Raw genomic sequence first — 19,882 nt, forward strand, 5'->3', positions numbered from 1 at the left:
AATGATTCAGTGTCAACCTCCAATGTTTCCCTATTTATAAATGGTTGTACATCTTCGATACTGGTTAGAACTGCCATTTTTTTAAAAAGAACAAGATGGAAAAAAAAATACTAAACCCTAACTCCTAAATTCTATCCTCCACCTCAAACCTGAAGAGCACTGGATAATCCCGCTGGGGATGCCATTTGTTACGTATCAGCCTCGAAGGCAGTAACAAAAATTGTTTAATTTAAAATCCAAAGATGTTGAATGGATTTTATGGGTTCAATTGGGATCCCAGGGCTACGTCAAGAAAGAAGTGAAGGATAATAAGAATAAATAACTATAAAAATAAATTATAATAATAATAATAATAACAATAATAATTAACTTTGGCTGGTATGACGATACAGGACCTTAGATAGCTAAGGTATCCGGATGACGATGGACGGGTCCAGGATCTTCTGTCACATGGTCTTCAGATATCTGGATGACGATGGATAGGTCCAAGATCTTCTATTACTGGGTCTTCGGTAGTTCGATAGCGAGTTCTGTCGTGATGTTTTACGTCATATGGCAATTACGACGGGAAGCCACCTTCAGAATCAGGGGAAACTCAGGAACAACTTCCAGCAAGGGCAGGATCCAGTTCGGGGCCACCACGAGGGATCCATCAAAACCACAGCCTTCAAAGTCCGCACTGCGTCCAAGTTACAAATCCAAGTCAAGTTCTTCTCACGGGAGTAAGCAGGTGACTTCTCTGAAATCCAGTCAGGTTCTCCTCACGGGAGTAAGTAGGTGACTTCTCTCAAATCCAGTCAGGTGGTGACTTCTACATCCGACTGCAGTTCCAGGCCATTCATCAACTCGGTTGCCCATCAGCCAAGCACCAAAGAGGAGAAATAAGTATCAGTCTTAACCAGCCAATTATACGAGAACAACTAAACGAGAATAATAAATATTAATAAATAATTTACGGCCGTCAATAAACAATTAGTCAAAAGGGTTAAACTGCCATGATTATGAAAGTAAAGCAGCTAAGTAACCACTGCAGCAACAAATATACGGATGTCAACAACTGATAAACAACCAACTATCATTGACGAGTGACTAAACTATCGTTGACAAGTGACAACAAACAAACCCTTAAAGGCAGATAATACCAATTCAGGAACACAAACAACACATATAAATATATGTACAGATACGAACTCATGGGTTCGTAACAATCCTCAACTTGCACCAACAAGGTATATAGACCTGAGGGTTAAGTGCTAGAGGGCTACATGCCAGTCGAGGGCTCACCGTGGACTATGCATGATAACCAACCAAATAAATGCCCCTGCCCAGGGCGCAGTACACGAAAAACACATAGAAAAAGGGGTGTCACCAATAACCTCCATTCTTCCCCTGACAAATCCTTACATTCTTCACAGGTTAACGATACCGAACAAACCTGTCCTCTACACCCCGAACACACAGAATGAGGGTCAATGGTAATTTTCCCTAATCTAGTTTTGCAGCCCTTGCTACAAAACCTATACACCAAGGGACCAGTGTCCGACATAATGCTAAATAAGGAAGGCGGGGATGAAAAAAGCTAAGCACAAACAATGTCTGCCAAAGATTCAAATCAAACAATTGTACATCACCAACAATGTCCAACGAAAGAATCAGCGATAATTCTCTGCTAAGCTGCACCGGCTTACCGGTACCACACGGCAGAAACACATGAAGAGTTTGGGTTATGGTTCCTCTCACTCACCTGTAGAGGGCAGTGGGAAGGGGTATCACGTGACCATTCATTAGCGCTGCCGCGATTTTCAATTTTCTGCCGTGACGTCAGAGACTACAGCTATACGTATATATAATTACCAGGTAAGTTATATGTACAAAATTAATATTTATTCCTACTGGAATAGAAACCATCACCTTTTATGTATGAGACTTGCTCAGGAGGTGGGAAGATAGTATCTAAATTGAAACTCTACCTCGAAAGGTCATATTCTTGGTTATGAAAGTGTGCACAGAATCAATGATTCCTGCAATCTCCTTTAAAACCTAGCATATAGATAAGTGGTTAATTGGGATCTAGTCAGTTAGATGTGTTTATTCTTGTTCTAAGTAAACTTCAGTGACCCAACCATTACCATAACACAGTAGTAAGGAGAGCACAAGTTAGAAAGACAGCTAACATCTAGGTCAAATATAAAATGATGGGTTCAGATGATTGCTTTACTGCTGCACCACGCCCACCCACCCTTGTTAAAAGGAATAGTTGAGGGAATCACACCTTATGAGCCAAATCTCTTAGGATAGAATGGCCCACTGTGAAGCATACCTGCATCATGACCCATTATAGCATATAATCAGGTTGAGTGGTGGCTTGTAAAGGAAGAAAAGAAAAGGAGAAGGGAGAGACAGAGCCTAGAAACTCACCCATTGTAACTCCAGCCTTATGTATGTACAGTACTCTGCATACCTTAGCTAAGATACTGTACTTTTGTCTGTGTGGAGATTGGATGACTAAATGACTATGCAGTATATCCTGTTGAGCAACCCCAACAAATCCACAAGAGCTAGCAGATCACAATACCTCTTTCTGATACAGAGGGGTTATCTCCAGTTGCAAGATGACTAATACAGAAGGCTCAGCAGTGTTGAGTACCTTAGTAGGAACAGCAGCAAAAGACAGGTTGCTCAAAATACCAAGGGCCAGAAATGTCTGCCAGTACTCCTGTGAGCAAGGATGGGTGGTGATTTTGAACCACAAACACAGTTTCCCCCCACTCAACTCCCTACCTCCAATTAGCCACTGTACAGTATTACCAACTTTCTAGCTCATGCTGTGGAATACTCCTATATATATGTACAGTGGTTTGTATTTCAGTAGGAACAATGAATGTATCTGTCTTTTAAGTTTCTAAAATTTCATTAACAGGAAATACTGGGGTTACATGACAATGGTTAAGGTCCTGGAGCCTTAAAAAGCATTAGGTTGGGCTCAGCACCCAAAGTGGATTAGGTAGAGATGAACATGCTAGCATGGCATACTAGTATAATTTGGGTAGGCAAGTACCCTTTGATAGGATATGCCAAGTTATATGTTACTGTAACCTAAATGTGCAAACAGACAAGAATGCAAGAAGCATTACTACAAAACTGTTTATGAGGTTACCTTTTATAATATACTGTATGCCCACTTGTTGAAAGCAAGCTGGAAGTGTACAACACCTTTTTAAAAAAATTAAATTTTTATGATAAAATAAAGTTTTATATACTGTATAATTACCAAGTACAGTAATTACATAGCTATGAGTTTCCTACCAATGGCAGCCTAAAAATTTCAAAATTCATGGTAGTGCTAGCATTTGTTTTGTTGTACACAAGTGCCCCAACCCCCATCAGGGACCAGGAGGAACAACTTAGCAGAGAGCTTCAAATCATTTTTGGCTTTATGTTCATGTGAGGGGAAAGAGAAGGCTCTGATTATTTAATTACAAGCAGTCCCCAGGTTACAACAGGCTTGGCTTACGACGTTCTGAACTTTTGACACTCTTCAAATACATTCATCAAAAATTATTTCTCAGGTTACAATGCAGGTTCTGGGTTTACAGTGCTGATGACACCGATCCAAAGGAAGATATAACTCCAAAAAGGGCAGAATGGTCAAAATTTGGAGGTTTTTATGAAAAACTCAATAAAAATGCAGTTTACGGCATTTACAAGACACCCAAATGATTAAAGGTAGGGTTTGCTTAAGATTTTCGACATTTCAGGTAATGACGATTTTCAGCTTATGACGTGTCGTTGGAACTAAACCCCCCTTGTAAACTGGGGACTGCCTGTACTTGGTAAGTACAGTATATATAAAAATTTATTTTATCACAAAAATGTCATTTGTATATAAGTAACTTACCAATCCATTACATACCTGATTCCACATTGAAAGGATAATGACTTTGAAACAGAACAGTTGCTAGCATTGAGACAATGCTTGTTGTTTCCTTACCTGGCAAGAGAGCAACTGCAGATAGTTACTGCCTCTGGTCGAAGCTCCTCTTGACCTGTAGTGGGCATAGCTGCATAGCCCAGAGTCACCCCTACCAGAGTCACCCCTACGTAAGTGGGAACTTTGCAGCAAGGGAAGTACAGTAGAACCCCGGGCCTCAACACTAATCCGTTCCAGAAGAGTCGAGATGTGATTCAGTTGAGATCTGAATCAATTTTTCCCATAAGAAATAACTGAAAATGGATTAATCAGTTCTTGACCACCAGTCATTACCCTAACCTTGCCTTTTTATACAAAACATTACACAAATTATAATTAAATAAGTTCAGATTTAAATAACTTACCGTATTAGAAGCACTTTTTTCATTTTTAAATGTATACTGTATAAAAAAAAACTGGCCTACATCCAATGCAGCCATATTACCGATGGTTGACCAAGCGCCATAGCCTAAGCTAGGCTAGGTACCAGTAGGTACTGTAACGGGTAGGCACAAAAACTATTGCTAATATAATAAAACATTTTAAACAAGCCTTATTATTATAATAAATTAATAAAATATTAAAAATAAGCAGAATTATGTCTGTTATCACAAACTTAAGAAAAATTGCCAAAGTTACGTCAGCAGCTTGTGGCATGAGTGGATGTAAACAAACCAAAATGCCATCCTGGTGGCCTATCGTGGTGATACATAAACGTTTTTTACGTTCAGTATTAATTTATGGTAAATTTCATACAGAGTCTACTGGAATAGTGTAAACAAAATCACTAAAATATCTTTCAATAAAGCAGGGTTTAAACGACACATGGGAACAATACCAACTAGCGGCAGCTGACCAAAACATTCTTTTTACAAACATCATATGATTCATTGGGTTGGATTCTGGTTTGTTGTTTGAGCTCCAATGCAATATTTACTTGAAATTTTGTGTCGAATTCCGATTATGTCAAGTTCTGGTGCGGTCGAGGACCAGGGTTCTACTGTACACCTGTGGCTAGCAAAGTTTAAAAGAGATGCCCTTGCCCTGGGCACAGACCAGAATAAACCAACAACGCTGTTACCTACACTATAATAAAAACCACCACCCAAACAACTAAAAACTGATGGGCACTCCAGGTACTACATACCCCCAAGGTTTCCCATAAACTTAACACCTTACGCCAAGACGAGGGACAGTAGTGGGAAAGAAGGCCCCCTATGCTTCCTCTCCCACACCATGCCAGCCATGGATAAAGGTCCCAATGTACAGCAATTTTCAATAGTAGTTTCCACGTCCTTGAGGTAGTGAGCAGTAACAACTGACTTGCATTTCCAAAAGGCTGATTGAAGGATAATCAACAGGGACATATTATGTCTGAACGCAAGTGAGGTAGCAATGGCCCTGACCTCGTGGGCTTTCACTTCAAAGATTGGCAAGATGTCTTCTTTAATCTGGGAGTGAGATTCAGAAACCAAGCTTCTCAAAAAGAAGGAAAGAGCATTCTTGGAAAGAGGACAAGAAGGGTTCCTCACAGAGCACCAGAGATTGTTCGAAGGCCCCCTGATCTTCTCTGTCCTTTGAAGGCAATACCTAAGGGCTCTTACAGGGCAGAGAAGCCTCTCCTCTTCTTCTGGCCATTAAATTTTTAATGGTGAACAAACAGGGCCAAGAATTAGAAGGATCCTCATTCTTGGCAAGGAACCCATGAGAGAAGGAGCAAACTGCATCTCACTGTGAAAAGCCAACTCTCTTACTGATTGCTTGGAGCTTGCTTATCCATTCAGCAGTAGCCAAAGCCACAAAGAAGAGCAAGAGACAGAGTGAAGCAGTTTGTGGGAGGGACCTGAGAGCCATTTCAAAACGATGTCTAAATTCCAGGAGACAACGTCCAACTTCTCTTGCTTGACAGAATCGAAGGACTTGATTAGGTCACTTGGGTCTTGGTCAGAGGACAGATCCAGACCTCTATGTTTAAACACCAAACTGAGCACTGACCTATATCCCTTGATAGTGGAGGTCGCTAGCTTCCTGGAGGTCCTCAGGTAGAGCAAGAAGTTGGCTACCTGACTTACAGAGGTCTCAAAAGAAGACATTATGGCGGCTGCACCATCTTCTGAAGACTGTCCACTTGGACTGGTAGAGGTTGCTAGAAGAAGGTCATCTGCATCCAGCAATAGCTTCTGCAGCCTGTCTCAAAAACCCCTTCGCTCTGATGAGGCGCCTGACAGTCTGAAGCCTGTCAGGGCCAGAGTGGACAACCCTTAGTGGTACCTAAAGAAGTGGGGCTGTCTGAACAGTGACCGCTTTTATGGCAAGAGCCTCAGGAAGTCCACTAACAGTTGCAGCAGGTCTGGGAACCATTCCTTCCTTGCCCAAAACGGAGCATCTAGGGTCACTGAAACATCTTGGTGGGATGCAAACTTGTTGATCACCTCCCTGATCATACCAAAAGGGGGGGAAGGCATAACATTGAGACCTGTCCAATCCAAGAGCATGGCGTCCGTCCACCATGAGAGATGGTTCAGGACAGGGGAACAGAAGCAAGGAAGACAGTGATAACTCAATGTCACAAACATAGATCGTTGCAGACTAGAAGATCCAAGGTCCACCCAGTTGGAAACACCTGTTTGAGATGACTCAACTCATATGCCAAGACATTCAACCTTCCACGGATAAAACGAATCACAATTGGCACCTGCTTCTGTTCTGCCCAGAGTAGGAACTCTTTTGCAGACTCATAAAGAGAGAAAGAGTGGGTGCCTCCTTGCTTTCGTATGTATGAAAGAGCTGTTGTGTTGTTGGCATTGACTGTTACTATTCTGCTGTGAACTAGGGCTGAGAAGGACTGAAGATCCAGGTGAATGACCTTCAGTTCATTTACATTCATGTGGGAGTTTCTCAGGCCTTCCAACCACATTCCAGACACTTCATCCCAGAGAAGAGCCCCCAACCTAGATCTGAAGTGTCGGAGTAAAAGTCTAGGTCAGAGCTCAATGGAAGAAGAGACTTCCCCTCCCAAAGTCTTTCTTCGCATAACCACCATCAAAGATCCTGCTTGATCTCCAATGTGATGGGGAAGACGAAGGAGTCTGGTTGGGTCTTTCTCCTCCAGTTCGCTTTCAGAAAGAACTGAAGCGGTCTCATGTGCAACCTGCCCAACCTCACAAACTGTTCTACTGAGGCAAGAGTCCCTAAGAGACTCATCCATTGCAATGCTGAGCAAGACTGGAGAGATAGGAACTTTCAGACTGTTTGAAGGCAGGAGACGACTCTTCTGGGTGAAAGAGAAGCCCGAAAAGTCCGTGATTCCAGAATCATCTCCAAACAGGGAATCTCCTGTCTTGGAATCATCTGTGATTTTTGGTTGTTGACTAAAATGCCTAACTCTGAGTCAGGTGAAGAGTTTTCATTAAGTCCTCCATGCACTTTTCTCTCGGGAGAGATCTGAGAAGCCAGTCATCCAAATGGAGGCATAAATTTATGCTGAGAAGATGAAGCCATCTGCCGAGAGGAGCGAGAATCCAAGTGAAAACTTCCGGGGCCGTGGATAGGTCAAAGCACAAGGCCCAAAATTGTAGAACCTAGTCCTGAAAGACGAACCGTTGAAATTTTCAGAGTCCGGATGTATAGGGACATGAAAATAAGCATCCTGCATGTCCAGGGTGACCATCCAGTCCCCCTGATGGATGGACGACATGAATGAGTGGTTTGTTTCCATGTGAAATTTCATTTTCAAAATGAGCCGATTCAGGGCGCTAACATCCAGGACTGGCCTCCAGTCCCCTGATGATTGGGGACTACAAAGTGTCGGTTGTAAAACCCTTCTGAACTGTAATTCTTGACCACCCCTACTGCTCCCTTGCATAGAAGTCTTGGTTGGGTCTTCTGTTTTCTTCCGCAAAAGGGCTGAAGTTAAAGTAAAGAAAAGGACCTTGCTGCAACGGCAGAGCAGTCCCTCGGCCGTTTGGTGGACTGGGCCAGAAGATCATTGGTGAACTTCTGCAAAGCCGACAAAACCTCCTTAGCTACATCTTGTGGAAACAGGTGAGATTTGTTCAGAGAAGAGAACAGGAGCGCCGACTTCTGGGTAGTGGTAACCCCTCTTGTGGTGAACGAGCACCACATCTCTCTTTTCTTCAAAATACATAAGGAAAAGAGGGAAGCAAGCTCTGCAGATCCATCTCTTACAGCTTTGTTGTCACATGATAATAACCCTAACCAGTCTGTTGCAAAATCTTCTGCCAGGCCTGGGCAATCCTCAATCTTCCTGGCTAAAGCTCCGATAGTCCAGTCGAGGAATCTATAAACTTCCAAAACCTTACACAGATTCCTGGTCAAATGGTCTAACTTGGGAGAGGAGGACATGATCTTGGCTGAGGAAAAAGCAGACTGGCGAGTCACATCGACCAGGTCGGAGAAGTCCCCTTGGGAGGAGGCAGATACCCCCAGAGAAGGAGCTTCCCCGGTGGCGTAAAAGTGGTAACTTCTCTTCATCAGCCTACAAGGAGGAAAAACAAGAGTGGCTTTGCCCTGTTCCCTCTTAGAGGCCAACCAGACTTCCACTTCTCAAAGTACCTTCTTCGCAGATGAGGAAAGCACCAACTTTGGGAGATTAGCATTGTCAACTGGAAGTTTCCTCATGAGGAAAGTCGAAGCAGGAGAAACCAGGGCAGCATGTGCGAAAAAATCAGGAAAGTAGTCGAGGAAGTACCTCAGCAAGGCGGAATAGGTGAAGAAGGATAGGAATCCTGCCCAGCATCCTCCTTGTCGGAAGAAATGGGACAACATGTCCTTAAACTTGGAGAGAGCTGGAGTTTTCTTCAAAAACTCATGAGATTGTCTGATTGACACTTAATGAGTGTGGTTTAGGAGGAGGAGAAGCTGGTGCCAAGCCAGCATGAGATGGTAACTGGTGCCCAGGAGTTGGCACAGAGCACTTGGTAGCAGGAGCCTGGCGCACGGAAGCAAGCGCCGAACTTCCAGGAGGCGAAGGAAGCTCAGGAGCAAGAAGGAGCTTCACAGAAGACAATGGGTGCCTGAACGGTTCTTCCTGGTGCTTGGGAGCCAAAAACAGAAGACCAAATCAAAATACGAGATCGACTCCGGACTGTCCCAAGTGGACCGGAGAGGACAGGTTGAAGAGGCAGAAGGTGGAACAATGGAACTGCAGGAGGGCTGAGGGCTAAGACTGGCCTCCTTGGCCCTCTTGGTTGGAAGGGGAGCTGTCCGCACTGTAATGCAGTATGCCTCTTGAGTGGGTGCAAAGAGGCTAGGTAGCACCCTTGGCACTCCTTGCCAGGAATGGAATCCTCCGAGTCTGACGAAAGGCGATGCACACTAATAGAGACACCTTTCCAACAGGCACTCTGTTGCAGCCTGGGAATGGACAACAGGCTTGACAGAGGGGGTGACTACCCCTGGGCAAACCCCATCAGCCTCCCTTGGACCTCCAGTATGTCTTCTCCCAGGTGTGGGGGAATGGGACAGGGACCTTCATTTAGAAGCACTGGTGGGACGGGCAGCCACCTCCTCAACAATATCACTGTGCACAACACTAACACTTTGCACATTGCTCTTTTGAACAAATGCCCTAAAGGAGGACCCCAACTCCATCACTGTGTTGGCCAAAAACTTGAACTTCTGGTCAAACCTAGATTCAAGGCTGGCACTCAAACAGACTCTAAACTAGCCCTATTCTCAGCTCTAGCAGCTGCCTTCCTTTTCCTATCCTTATCTAGTTTATCCAGATGGGACCTCAAGGCCTTCCACTTTTTATCGTCCCAATCGTGACATTCAATGCAAGTGTTGTCTTTACTGCAATCCTGCCCTCTACACTTAATGCACTTCATGTGAGAATCATAAGACTTTGTTAATCTAGTCTTACAACCTTCAGAACAAAACCTAATGCCTGAAGAGCTAGAATCAGACATCTTGAATAAAAATACAATAATGTAAAGTTAACCAAAGTTAACACAATAACTAAAGTTTGATGGCTACAACGAAAATTGAGTACTTCACCAAAAACTTGAAAAAACATCCAACAAACGATGAAGCAGACTGCAGGAAAAACACCAATGTTAGTCAGGAGCCAGCAGAAAACAAATTGAAGCGCTCTGCTAAGTTGTTCTTCCTGGTCCCCAGTAGTGGAATTTTATATTTTTAGGCTGCCATAAGTAGGAAACTCATAGCTATGTAATTACTTGATACGTTACTTATATAAAATACACATTTTAATATGTATTCAAATTATTATCAATATTATCCTATGCTGAAAACAATTTTCATGTTTTTCTGCATTATAAATTGGAGATTGCTACTGCAAAACTGTACACTCATTGGTTTTACCAAAACAAGTTATAACAAAAATGAATAGGCTATATTTCACTCTCTACCCTGTCACTACATTGAACAAAAGCACTGCAGCCATCAAGTAGCACTGTATTCTCATTTTTCCGGGTTATTTCACTTCAATTGCACCCAAGCCTAATCAGCATTAACACATCCTGCGGTGCCATGTCTTCCTTGACATAGGCTATTGGGGGGAACCATAAGGGTAGTTTGCAAAACAATGGGAGCAGCCTCTAACACTATCTCCATGTGGAAACTTGGTCCAGTCCATGTTTAGTGTTACTTGGGGGGTCAAAGGGCACCTCCCCAACCCCAGCCAGGTCATGGCACAGCACCCTATGTCAGGCTGGGAAGGTAAGGTCTGGTTCAGTCAGGACATGGCATTCTAGGAAAAGTTAGGTTTGTTTTCGGCAGCGCTACTTGTGTCCGTCATTCTCAACTGGCCCCAACCATGAAAGCCTGTACGTAATCCTAGCATGGGGGTTCTACAATACCCCCATCCCCTGGATTGCATATTTTATTTATTTCCTTATTTGCTCTTCTCACTTTTTTTATCAGGCTCAATTGTCTCAATTACATTTACCCTGCATTTTCATATTCAGTGTTTTTTTTAACTATCTTTGATGCTCTTGTCAAGTTTTACTTAGGCCTATGCCTAGCCTGACTAAAGTGCCAGTAAATCTAAGCAACAGCTTTGCACGGACTATTACTTTGGAAATTGATTTTTCCTATACTTTTAGTGTTGCTGATGAAAGACGTGGTGGTGATTATTGTCGGTCAATTATTATTAACCTAATAATATCTACCCAACTTGGTTGGGGACCCTTTGGGAACACGGGGTTTTGAGTGGGGGAAAATGGTGGGAGGAAAACTGAACTGCCATGTTGTTGTTATGGAATGGTTCCGCACATGCACAAGTCATTAAGGAGCCATATGTTTAAGAAGGGATTGGCTAAGGAAACCTATTATAAAAGGAACTATACTAACCTAACGTACCCTAACCTCCCTCTGGACCCCCGGGTGAAGGAAACTCCACTTTTTACCAAAAGCTTCCCTATAACACTGCGCATGTGCAATAGCATTCCAGGTTGGCCTGCATACAAATTTTGAGGCTAATTACAGGTTAATTACAGTCAACCAACCAAAAATAACAGTAAATTCTTGATAAGCAACCACAATACTACAGGCAGTGCTCGAGTTACAATAATTTGCCTTACGATAATTCGATTTTGCAATGGGGTTAGCATTTAATACCGATACAACATTTAGAAAATATTTTTAAATTTCGCACAGGCACAGGCAGCAGCATACAATCTGGCAGCGAGAGAGACCAAATTACAATACACCAACTTCTTTTCCCCTGTCTCTTTATCCCATTTTCTAGTTAAAAAAGTAAGAGAGAATGATAAAAGTACTGTTAGCACTGTAATGTTATACTTATGTACTCTTGCGCAAATGTGAACAGCCATAAACAACTGAACAAGAAACTGCTGTTTTGCTAATAACCACATCAGATAACAGCAGCTGGTTTGCTTGTATTTCAACCTCGTACAGTAGTAAACAATTACCATAGTTTTGTTACAAATGACGTTAAGTAGAATAGGACTGATATATTTTTACATTATATCCTTATCCGTTATGGAGAAAAGATCAGCAAGGAAATATACTGCTAAATTTGAGTTGCAAGTTGTAGATGAAGCTGGGAAAACAATGTTCAACCTACTAATGACTATAAATTATCGTGCATTGACAACATGGATGAAACTCGACCGTAAATAAAATTGGAGAAAAGTATTTTAATCAAAACTACTGGGCATGAAAGAATTATTACTGCTGTTTTCACACCGAGAACAGATAAATACGTACAGCTTTTATTATAATGAAAAAAAGTGAAAATAGTAAAAGACTCTTGAATTTTTTTACACAAAACAAACATACCCCCAATGACCAACATCATCTATTAACGAAAAAATAGCTAAATTAATTTCACAACAAGAAGTATTTAAGTTATACTTCAACTTAAAAAGACTTCATATAACGAAAAATAGCATATAACGAAAAATAAGCTTGTCCCATATAAATAAAGTATCTAGAGATTCATTTACGCTAACTAGAAGCAAGAAAAGCGCTGCGCTCTGAACTGAGTTAAATACAGTGAAATAAACTTACTGCGTAATCGATTTCCAAACTGAAACATTGATGGCTATGGTCACAATTTATAATATAAGAACAGTAAGAGAACACATACAATATCATTGGATACAGTGAAGCAAAGCATAACTTTTTAAAAGATCCATGGAAAAGATGCATATTCATTATGTTGATGTTTGTATAATATGATATTAATATGTGAATATACAGTACAGTATAATGTAGGCTAGGCTACAGTATATGTATATATACAATATACCATTGTGTAGGCTAAGCTAATTCTTGTTTGTTATTCAATTTCTTTTTGTACTGAATTATCATAAGTCCATCTGCATGAACCTCCATAATTAGCTGATATTAATAATTACTATAATTCGTGTATATGTATAGAATATAATTTATAATGCTAGACTAGGCTACCATATATGTTATAGATGGTATTGAATATCCTAGTTTAGGCAAGAATTTAAAGATACATTTTTTCCAACAAACGATGGGAATTTTCAAACCATAACCTGAGCATGAAGTTTGATAATACCTGTACAGGTAAAACCAATTTCCAAAGTAATACCCCATGTGAAGCTATTGCCTAGCCTAAGTTACAGTAAACGGGCAAAGCCTTGGTTACTTTGGTAGGCTAATACGGTCGTTGTCATTTCAGCCATTAAGTCATCCAAAAAAAATCCAAAAAACGTAAGACGTTAGGCCTATGTTTATGGTATTTACGATTATGTTTATGATATTTACCGTAATTATTTTATGAGGGAGTACACTCGGCAAGAAAAGTGAAGATACAGTTTTCTTTAGATTTCGTTCATCGAATTTTTTTTTTTTCTTACAGAAAACACATAGGTAAATTTACAAGAATATGAAAATAGCAAATTATATCATATAGTTAAATCTGCAAAACAAAAACGTTTAGTTACAGCATGTCGAAGTAATCAAAATATTTCAGATGACTTCATTCATAGAGAGTCTAAAAGATAGTGTGTGAATATCATAGTACTCTTTATCAAAAGTCAATATTTATAGTTTTCCGTTATGGACAGGCTTATTATTGCATCATCAGACAGGTAGTGATAATTTCTTTAATTTTACATTCATATTTGTATTTCATGGTGTTAAAGTCAGCTGGAATTAATGGCAGTAAACCGACATGTAAGTTGACCAAATCTATTTAAATCTGCAAGAGCGTTTTATGATGTGTGGAGACTTAGGAAAACACAAGTAACTGGATGTTTCAGATGCCCGTTGGTGTGCCAAGTTTCTCTCTCTCTCTCTCTCTCTCTCTCTTTCTCTCTCTCTCTAGGCTAGGCTAAAACATACTATACAAAGATATCGCTCAATCTCTAAAAAAAAAATTTTAGCTCAACAAAGGCCTAAACACATGGCAACTCTCTCTCTCTCTTTTGAACTCTCTCTCTCTCTCTCTCTCTCATCGTAACATTGCATAATTCCTTTATTGTTCCCCAGTTGTCAAAAATCAATTTCACTAAAGATAATTTCCGATTATGAAGCGTTCATTTGTCATAAATTCATTTGTATAAGGTTAATTGTAAGGCTTGAAAAAGTTTATTTTGGTCAGAACTGTCGCTGCAAATTACAACTTGAACGAATACTGTAAAGCTTACTACTGGTCATTTTTCAATGAGCCAGAATTATGATTGCCAGTTCCAAAATCAAAAAAAACACTAAGAGACATTCCTCCCCTTTCTATGTTTATGTCGTATTTATGCAATTACTGTTTGTCCGAAGATTAAAAAACCGTAATCTTACTTTATGTTTTAGTGTACATCCCTAAGGGGCTGGTACTAAGCACAGCGCCAATTTTACACGTAAACATGCTTACAGCCTAAATAACAGACTACGGCCGAAACAACCCAAACTCGGATAATATTGACCGAATATTTATGCTATGACAATGTGGAACCAGATAACTTAAAATAGACACCTTCATGTCTTTAGCACTTACCATTTGATTGATAATTGTGCTGTCAATGAGGAAAACACTTGAATCACCTGGTTTGTTATGGTAGGCTTGGATAAGGCGCCTACCATACCACAGCCTTGCCTAAACGTTTAAATAAGCTTGTGCGAACGTTAACTGCTGGTTATTAGTAGTTACTACTACTGTGTTCTGTGAAGGAACCCTTGTTCTATACTGACGTGCTTCCGGGATAAATTCCACAAAACAGAACTGTTTCCCTGATACGAGTGATTTGCTATTTGAAGCGCAATTGTCACTTGCTTTTGACAAGACGGTAAGGGGCGTTTGTTGTCATATTATAAACGATAACAACTTTGATAAATTTTTAACATCCAAAAATTGTCTATTTTTCATTATCCAAGTTCAATAAATTTTTTTAATGCATCTACTGATATTTTACAGCATTTTGCTTCAAGTTTCAATAACTTTTCCGAAACTAAACCTAAACACACGATTAAGATCCAAACAGAACAAGCCTTCTAAATATTAAGACGATTTCGGCAGCAAAAGTCACTGACAGAAGCGATGTGAGGGAATTTAAAGACACCTGAGATTCGTGTTTCGATTCCATTTTATATGATGTTATATTTTCCCATATAATTTGGACCACATATGCTAAAGACTTATGTTTAAGTACAGAGTCCAACAGTTCTTTTTTAATGGAAATTATGTGAATTACTCGAATGAAATCTTGGATTACTGAAGACTACGTTAATGGATATACGAGTGCAGTATGTATATATATATATATATATATATATATATATATATATATATATATATATATATATATATATATATATATATATATATATATATATATATATATAAATATATATGTGTATATATATATATATATATATATATATATATATATACATATATGTTTATATACATGCATACACACACATACACACACATATATGTATATATATATATATATATATATATATATATATATATATATATATATATATATATATATATATATATATATATATACATACATACATACATATACAGTATATGTATATGTGTGCGTGTGTGTGTGTATGTACTGTATGTATATACATACACACACCTATATATATGTATATATACATGCATACACACACATATACACACACACATATATATATATATATATATATATATATATATATATATATATATATATATATATATATATATATATATATATATATATATATATATATATATGTATACATAATTGCAAGCATGACAAAGTTTATACTTGCCAACGTCCCGAGTTTATAGGTCTTACTCTTCCGATACAAAGCAAAGTTTCCCCAGCTCAAAATCTAGGGGCATATATCAGGCGCCAACACACTTTTTACAATGTTCCCTTAGTCGAACACCTGAATGTATTGCATCAGCCGTTAGACTTCTTTAATTGCGTTATGAAATTTTTCATTTCTCACCCCTCAGTAACTGGGACCAAGACTTTATGAATTATATTGCTGATGATCTTTTGAAAGTGAACGAGTATTTTTCAAGAACACATTGAATGGTCGTCCAGAGAAAAATTGCTAGGAGAACTGGCTTTGGAGTTCAAGCTCAAATCATTCCTTATGCCTAACTCTGGCATAACAAAGACTTTGCAGGTATGAATATGGCAAGTATAACACCATAGTCTGCTCTTTTTTTAGATGTTTGTAAGCACCATCAGCTGATATCTTTGAAACTAATGTCACTGACGGAAAATCATGTTTGGTCCCCACCACTGGTTACAATGAAATCGGCTGTGGATGGATATCTATCGTCAGCTCAAGAAGAAGCTGGTGGACTTCAGAACTATTCTGCCCAGCTAGTCTTCGTGAAATGTGTAACTACATGTTTCTGAAATGTAGAAAAGTTAGAGATACATATAATGAACACTTATAGAAATTCAATATACAAATAGTAAAAAGTAAACATGTCTGACAAAATAGCAATGATGATGAAGCGAATTCAAGCTATGTATTCTGGTCATACAAATTAAAGCATTCAGATACAACATACCAAAAATTCACTACCAATGGCAGTTCCATTCACCACCTTCATCTTGAGTGGAGACATGAAAACTTGAGATTATAAAAATCAGTCCTATTGAAAGCGAATATCATCCGTATGTGACTGCAACATGGGCTCTGAGGGGTGCATATGATGAAAAAGTAAATGAACTTAGATCGAGCTCATTTGAGCCTAAAATGACAACGACTTGTGTCAGTGGTTGGAATATCTGTATCAGTCAAACAAAAGGACACTTAATTTTGCAGCTCTGAAGTGAAGAAAGAGACATAAAAACAAGTTTGTCTAGTAAATTTCAATAAATTAGACAAACTTACAAAGAGGATGGATAGTGAGTTACGTGGTCATGCGTAGCCAGGGTCTATTCAATCTGCTATCTAAGAGGCAAGGCTGTTGTCAGTTAAACTAGCTTCCTTTTTCTCCCCTGCCCGATACTGGATACAGTTTCTACGAAAATTTAAAGAGTATATACATGTGTAGTAAAAGAAGAAATGAGTGTAAACTCATCATTTATCTTACTTTGGCTGAAGACATAAAAGAAAGACTTTCAGGCTGTTTGGTCATTTTTAACCAGGTACCCATTACTACGTGTTGATTTCCCCTTAGATTTGTTGTGTTGTCCTCGTAAAAAATATCTTGTTCTCCTTCACCATTTTCCTTCACAAAAGTCGTAGACTAAGTATGATTGGGTACTGCTACCTTTAACAAAAGCTAAACGTATGCAGTTCAACAAATTATATTATTTTACAAATCCAGCCATGGTTGCCCATAGTTGTGGCTGAGATTGGTTGATTCTCATTCTAAGAGCTGCCATGAATTCTATATTATTTTGACTAAGAAGCTGTAGTCAATTTTTATTCCTTAAGTGACGACTTGCTGAAGTTTATTGCTGGCCCTTTTAAATGTTGCGAGAGAAGTGCGTATCCTAGTTGGGCCGATTGCACTTTGATGCCATTTTCTTCATATGCTGAAAAAAGTCAATTAACTTTAATGGACATAATTTTGATGTTTTAAAATTTGTAACATGTTTTTGGTATGCAGTATGCGTAAGTCACTGTTGATAGTATCGGTTCGCAATTTTACGTTACGGAAGCTTTACTTGATGAAGTGAAGATACCCTACTGGACGTTCATAATTCGACTCTGAAAAAACAAAACGATTTAAAACTTGAAGATATACACTTTATTTTATGTTGAATAGTTCACTTGATTAGCGGCCCTGGGAGTTGAAAGAAGGACTTGTAAATAACTGATATTTTTAAAATATAACAATATTTGTAGAAGTATGATTTTTATAGAAATTAGCCAATTTTTTTAGAATTGAACTGAGCACCTTTTACACTATTCCCATGTTGATTCATTCGATGGTACGTGTACTTACACACATTTTCATAAATAACGGAAGTACTTTCAAGGATTGCTATTTTAAGTTTGCATTCTAAAATATATTTTTTTAAAATTATGAATATTCTCCGACTGCAGACTGGCATTTCATTTCAAACATTTCACACTTGAAAACATTTTCAGTTTTGTGGTGTTGGGACAGGGAAAATATCTTTTGTCATTCTTAAAAATTCGACGAAAATGGAGTATGAAAAAGTGAAGCACCTTCCTCTTTTATTAACGTGGAACCAGACACTACAGAAAAATGTGTCGGTAAAAAATTGATAAACTATCTTCCTTCCACAAATTTCTTTTATCAACATGATGGATGAAATTAACAATGTTGTAAATATTGTCTCTCTTATAAAGTATCTGATGTTAACTACAATATCTCGAAGGAGTATGACATGTTGTAACACACTTTTAAATTGGTTTTTATGACACGGAAAATTAGCGATAGAAAAACACTCTCTCTCTCTCTCTCTCTCTCTCTCTCTCTCTCTCTCTCTCTCTCTCTCTCTCTCTCTCTCTCTCTCTCTCTCTCTCTCTTAAGCACTGTAAGGAGATGGACACTTATTTGTAGGATTTCCAGTCAGGGAAAACTTAGAAAAGGCAAAAGAGGAGATTCAAGGAATCAGCAATGTATCAGTAAATGAGAAGGGTAAACTTAAACCAAAAATAAAAGTAGCATATATCCCGAAGGATGAAGATGACATTGTCAATAACATTGTAAAGAAATATCCACGGATAGGTAATCTCATTTATGGAAATGACGACCTGAAAATTGTAAAGGAAATGAAAGCCAAAGATGACAAATATAAGCACCATATATCATCAAATGCACACCACAAATACGAAAGGCTACCTGTGATAGAGGTGATAAATTGTGTACACTGTATAGCCGTTGCAAAGTATACGACTGTTACGTGCCTTATCAATGCTATAAATGTCAGGAATTTGGTCATAGCGCAACAAATTGTGGAAATGACCAAGTTTGCCCTAGATGTGGTGAAAATCACAAATCAAATGAAGGTGTTAGCAACATCTTCAAATGTGAAAATTGTGTAAAGAAAGGCCATAGTTATACTAAACATAAAACATATGATAGCAATAAGTGCACAGTACTGTATATAAAGAATACGTGTCAAAGGTGGAAAATAGTACGGATCATGGCTTTGACTAATAATCTATGCAATTTAACAAACATACAGTCCGTAGGAAATAAATTAACATTATTCGAAATCTTATAAATGATCACAATCTAGATATATGTATGCTAACGGAGATTTGGCTAAGCAATAATGTGAGTGATTATTCTAAGATAAACGAAATGACTCCAGGGTCTCACAACTTTTATCATGTACCGAGAGAAAGCAAAAACGGTGGTGGAGTGGAAATCTTTGTCAAAAAAGTATACAAAGTATCTATAATGAACCAAAATGTGTTCAGTACATTTGAATACATCAACACCAAAATGACACACATAAACAAACACATACAAATCATAACAGTTTATAAACCACCAAGCACAAGTAAGAGATCGTTCCTAGATGAATTCAGTAACTTCCTCGACTTGTTAGATGATAACAAAAATGTACTGATTTGTGGTGACTTCAGCCCACATCTGGATGATAACGATGACAAATATGTCAAAGAATTTATAGTTACTTGAAAGCCACCAACTCGTAAATGTTGTGAAAAAACGAAATCACTATTGAACCATACCATTGACCTAGCGATACAAAACAAAAAAACGAGATTGTGAGTGACATACAAGTTGAGCCTGAATGCGTGGTATCTCCAATACATAAACTAGTTACATTTAGTTTAAGTATCTGGAAAGACTATACACTGAAAAAACTATCACTTACGGAAACAAAACCGACTTTGAAGCTGATGAATTTATCGTTGAGAGCATAAAGAAAATAAGAGAAACAAGCCAGGAGTGCAGGTGTAATTTAAGGAATACCTCGACAGGTGACCGAGTATGTGTAACCTGTTTGACATTCTATA

General features: G+C 38.8%; 1 protein-coding gene across 4 annotated transcripts in view; it reads right to left on the reverse strand.

Moving 5' to 3' along the window:
- LOC136847429 (uncharacterized) overlaps positions 1 to 14,749 on the reverse strand; it is an 85,428-nt gene extending 70,679 nt beyond the window's left edge. For 2 of the 4 annotated variants that reach the window (XM_067119105.1, XM_067119103.1), the window contains exon 1: positions 14,442 to 14,748. In XM_067119105.1, coding sequence (XP_066975206.1) covers positions 14,442 to 14,444 — 3 coding nt within the window. In that variant the 5' untranslated portion in view covers positions 14,445 to 14,748. Of the gene's footprint in view, positions 1 to 3,991; positions 4,197 to 14,441 lie in introns of all 4 variants that reach the window. The other 2 variants (XM_067119104.1, XM_067119102.1) reach the window with 2 other exon arrangements.
- Positions 14,750 to 19,882: the final 5,133 nt, after the last annotated feature.

Source organism: Macrobrachium rosenbergii, chromosome 16 (genome assembly GCF_040412425.1).
Source record: "Macrobrachium rosenbergii isolate ZJJX-2024 chromosome 16, ASM4041242v1, whole genome shotgun sequence".
Lineage (NCBI taxonomy): Eukaryota > Metazoa > Arthropoda > Malacostraca > Decapoda > Palaemonidae > Macrobrachium > Macrobrachium rosenbergii.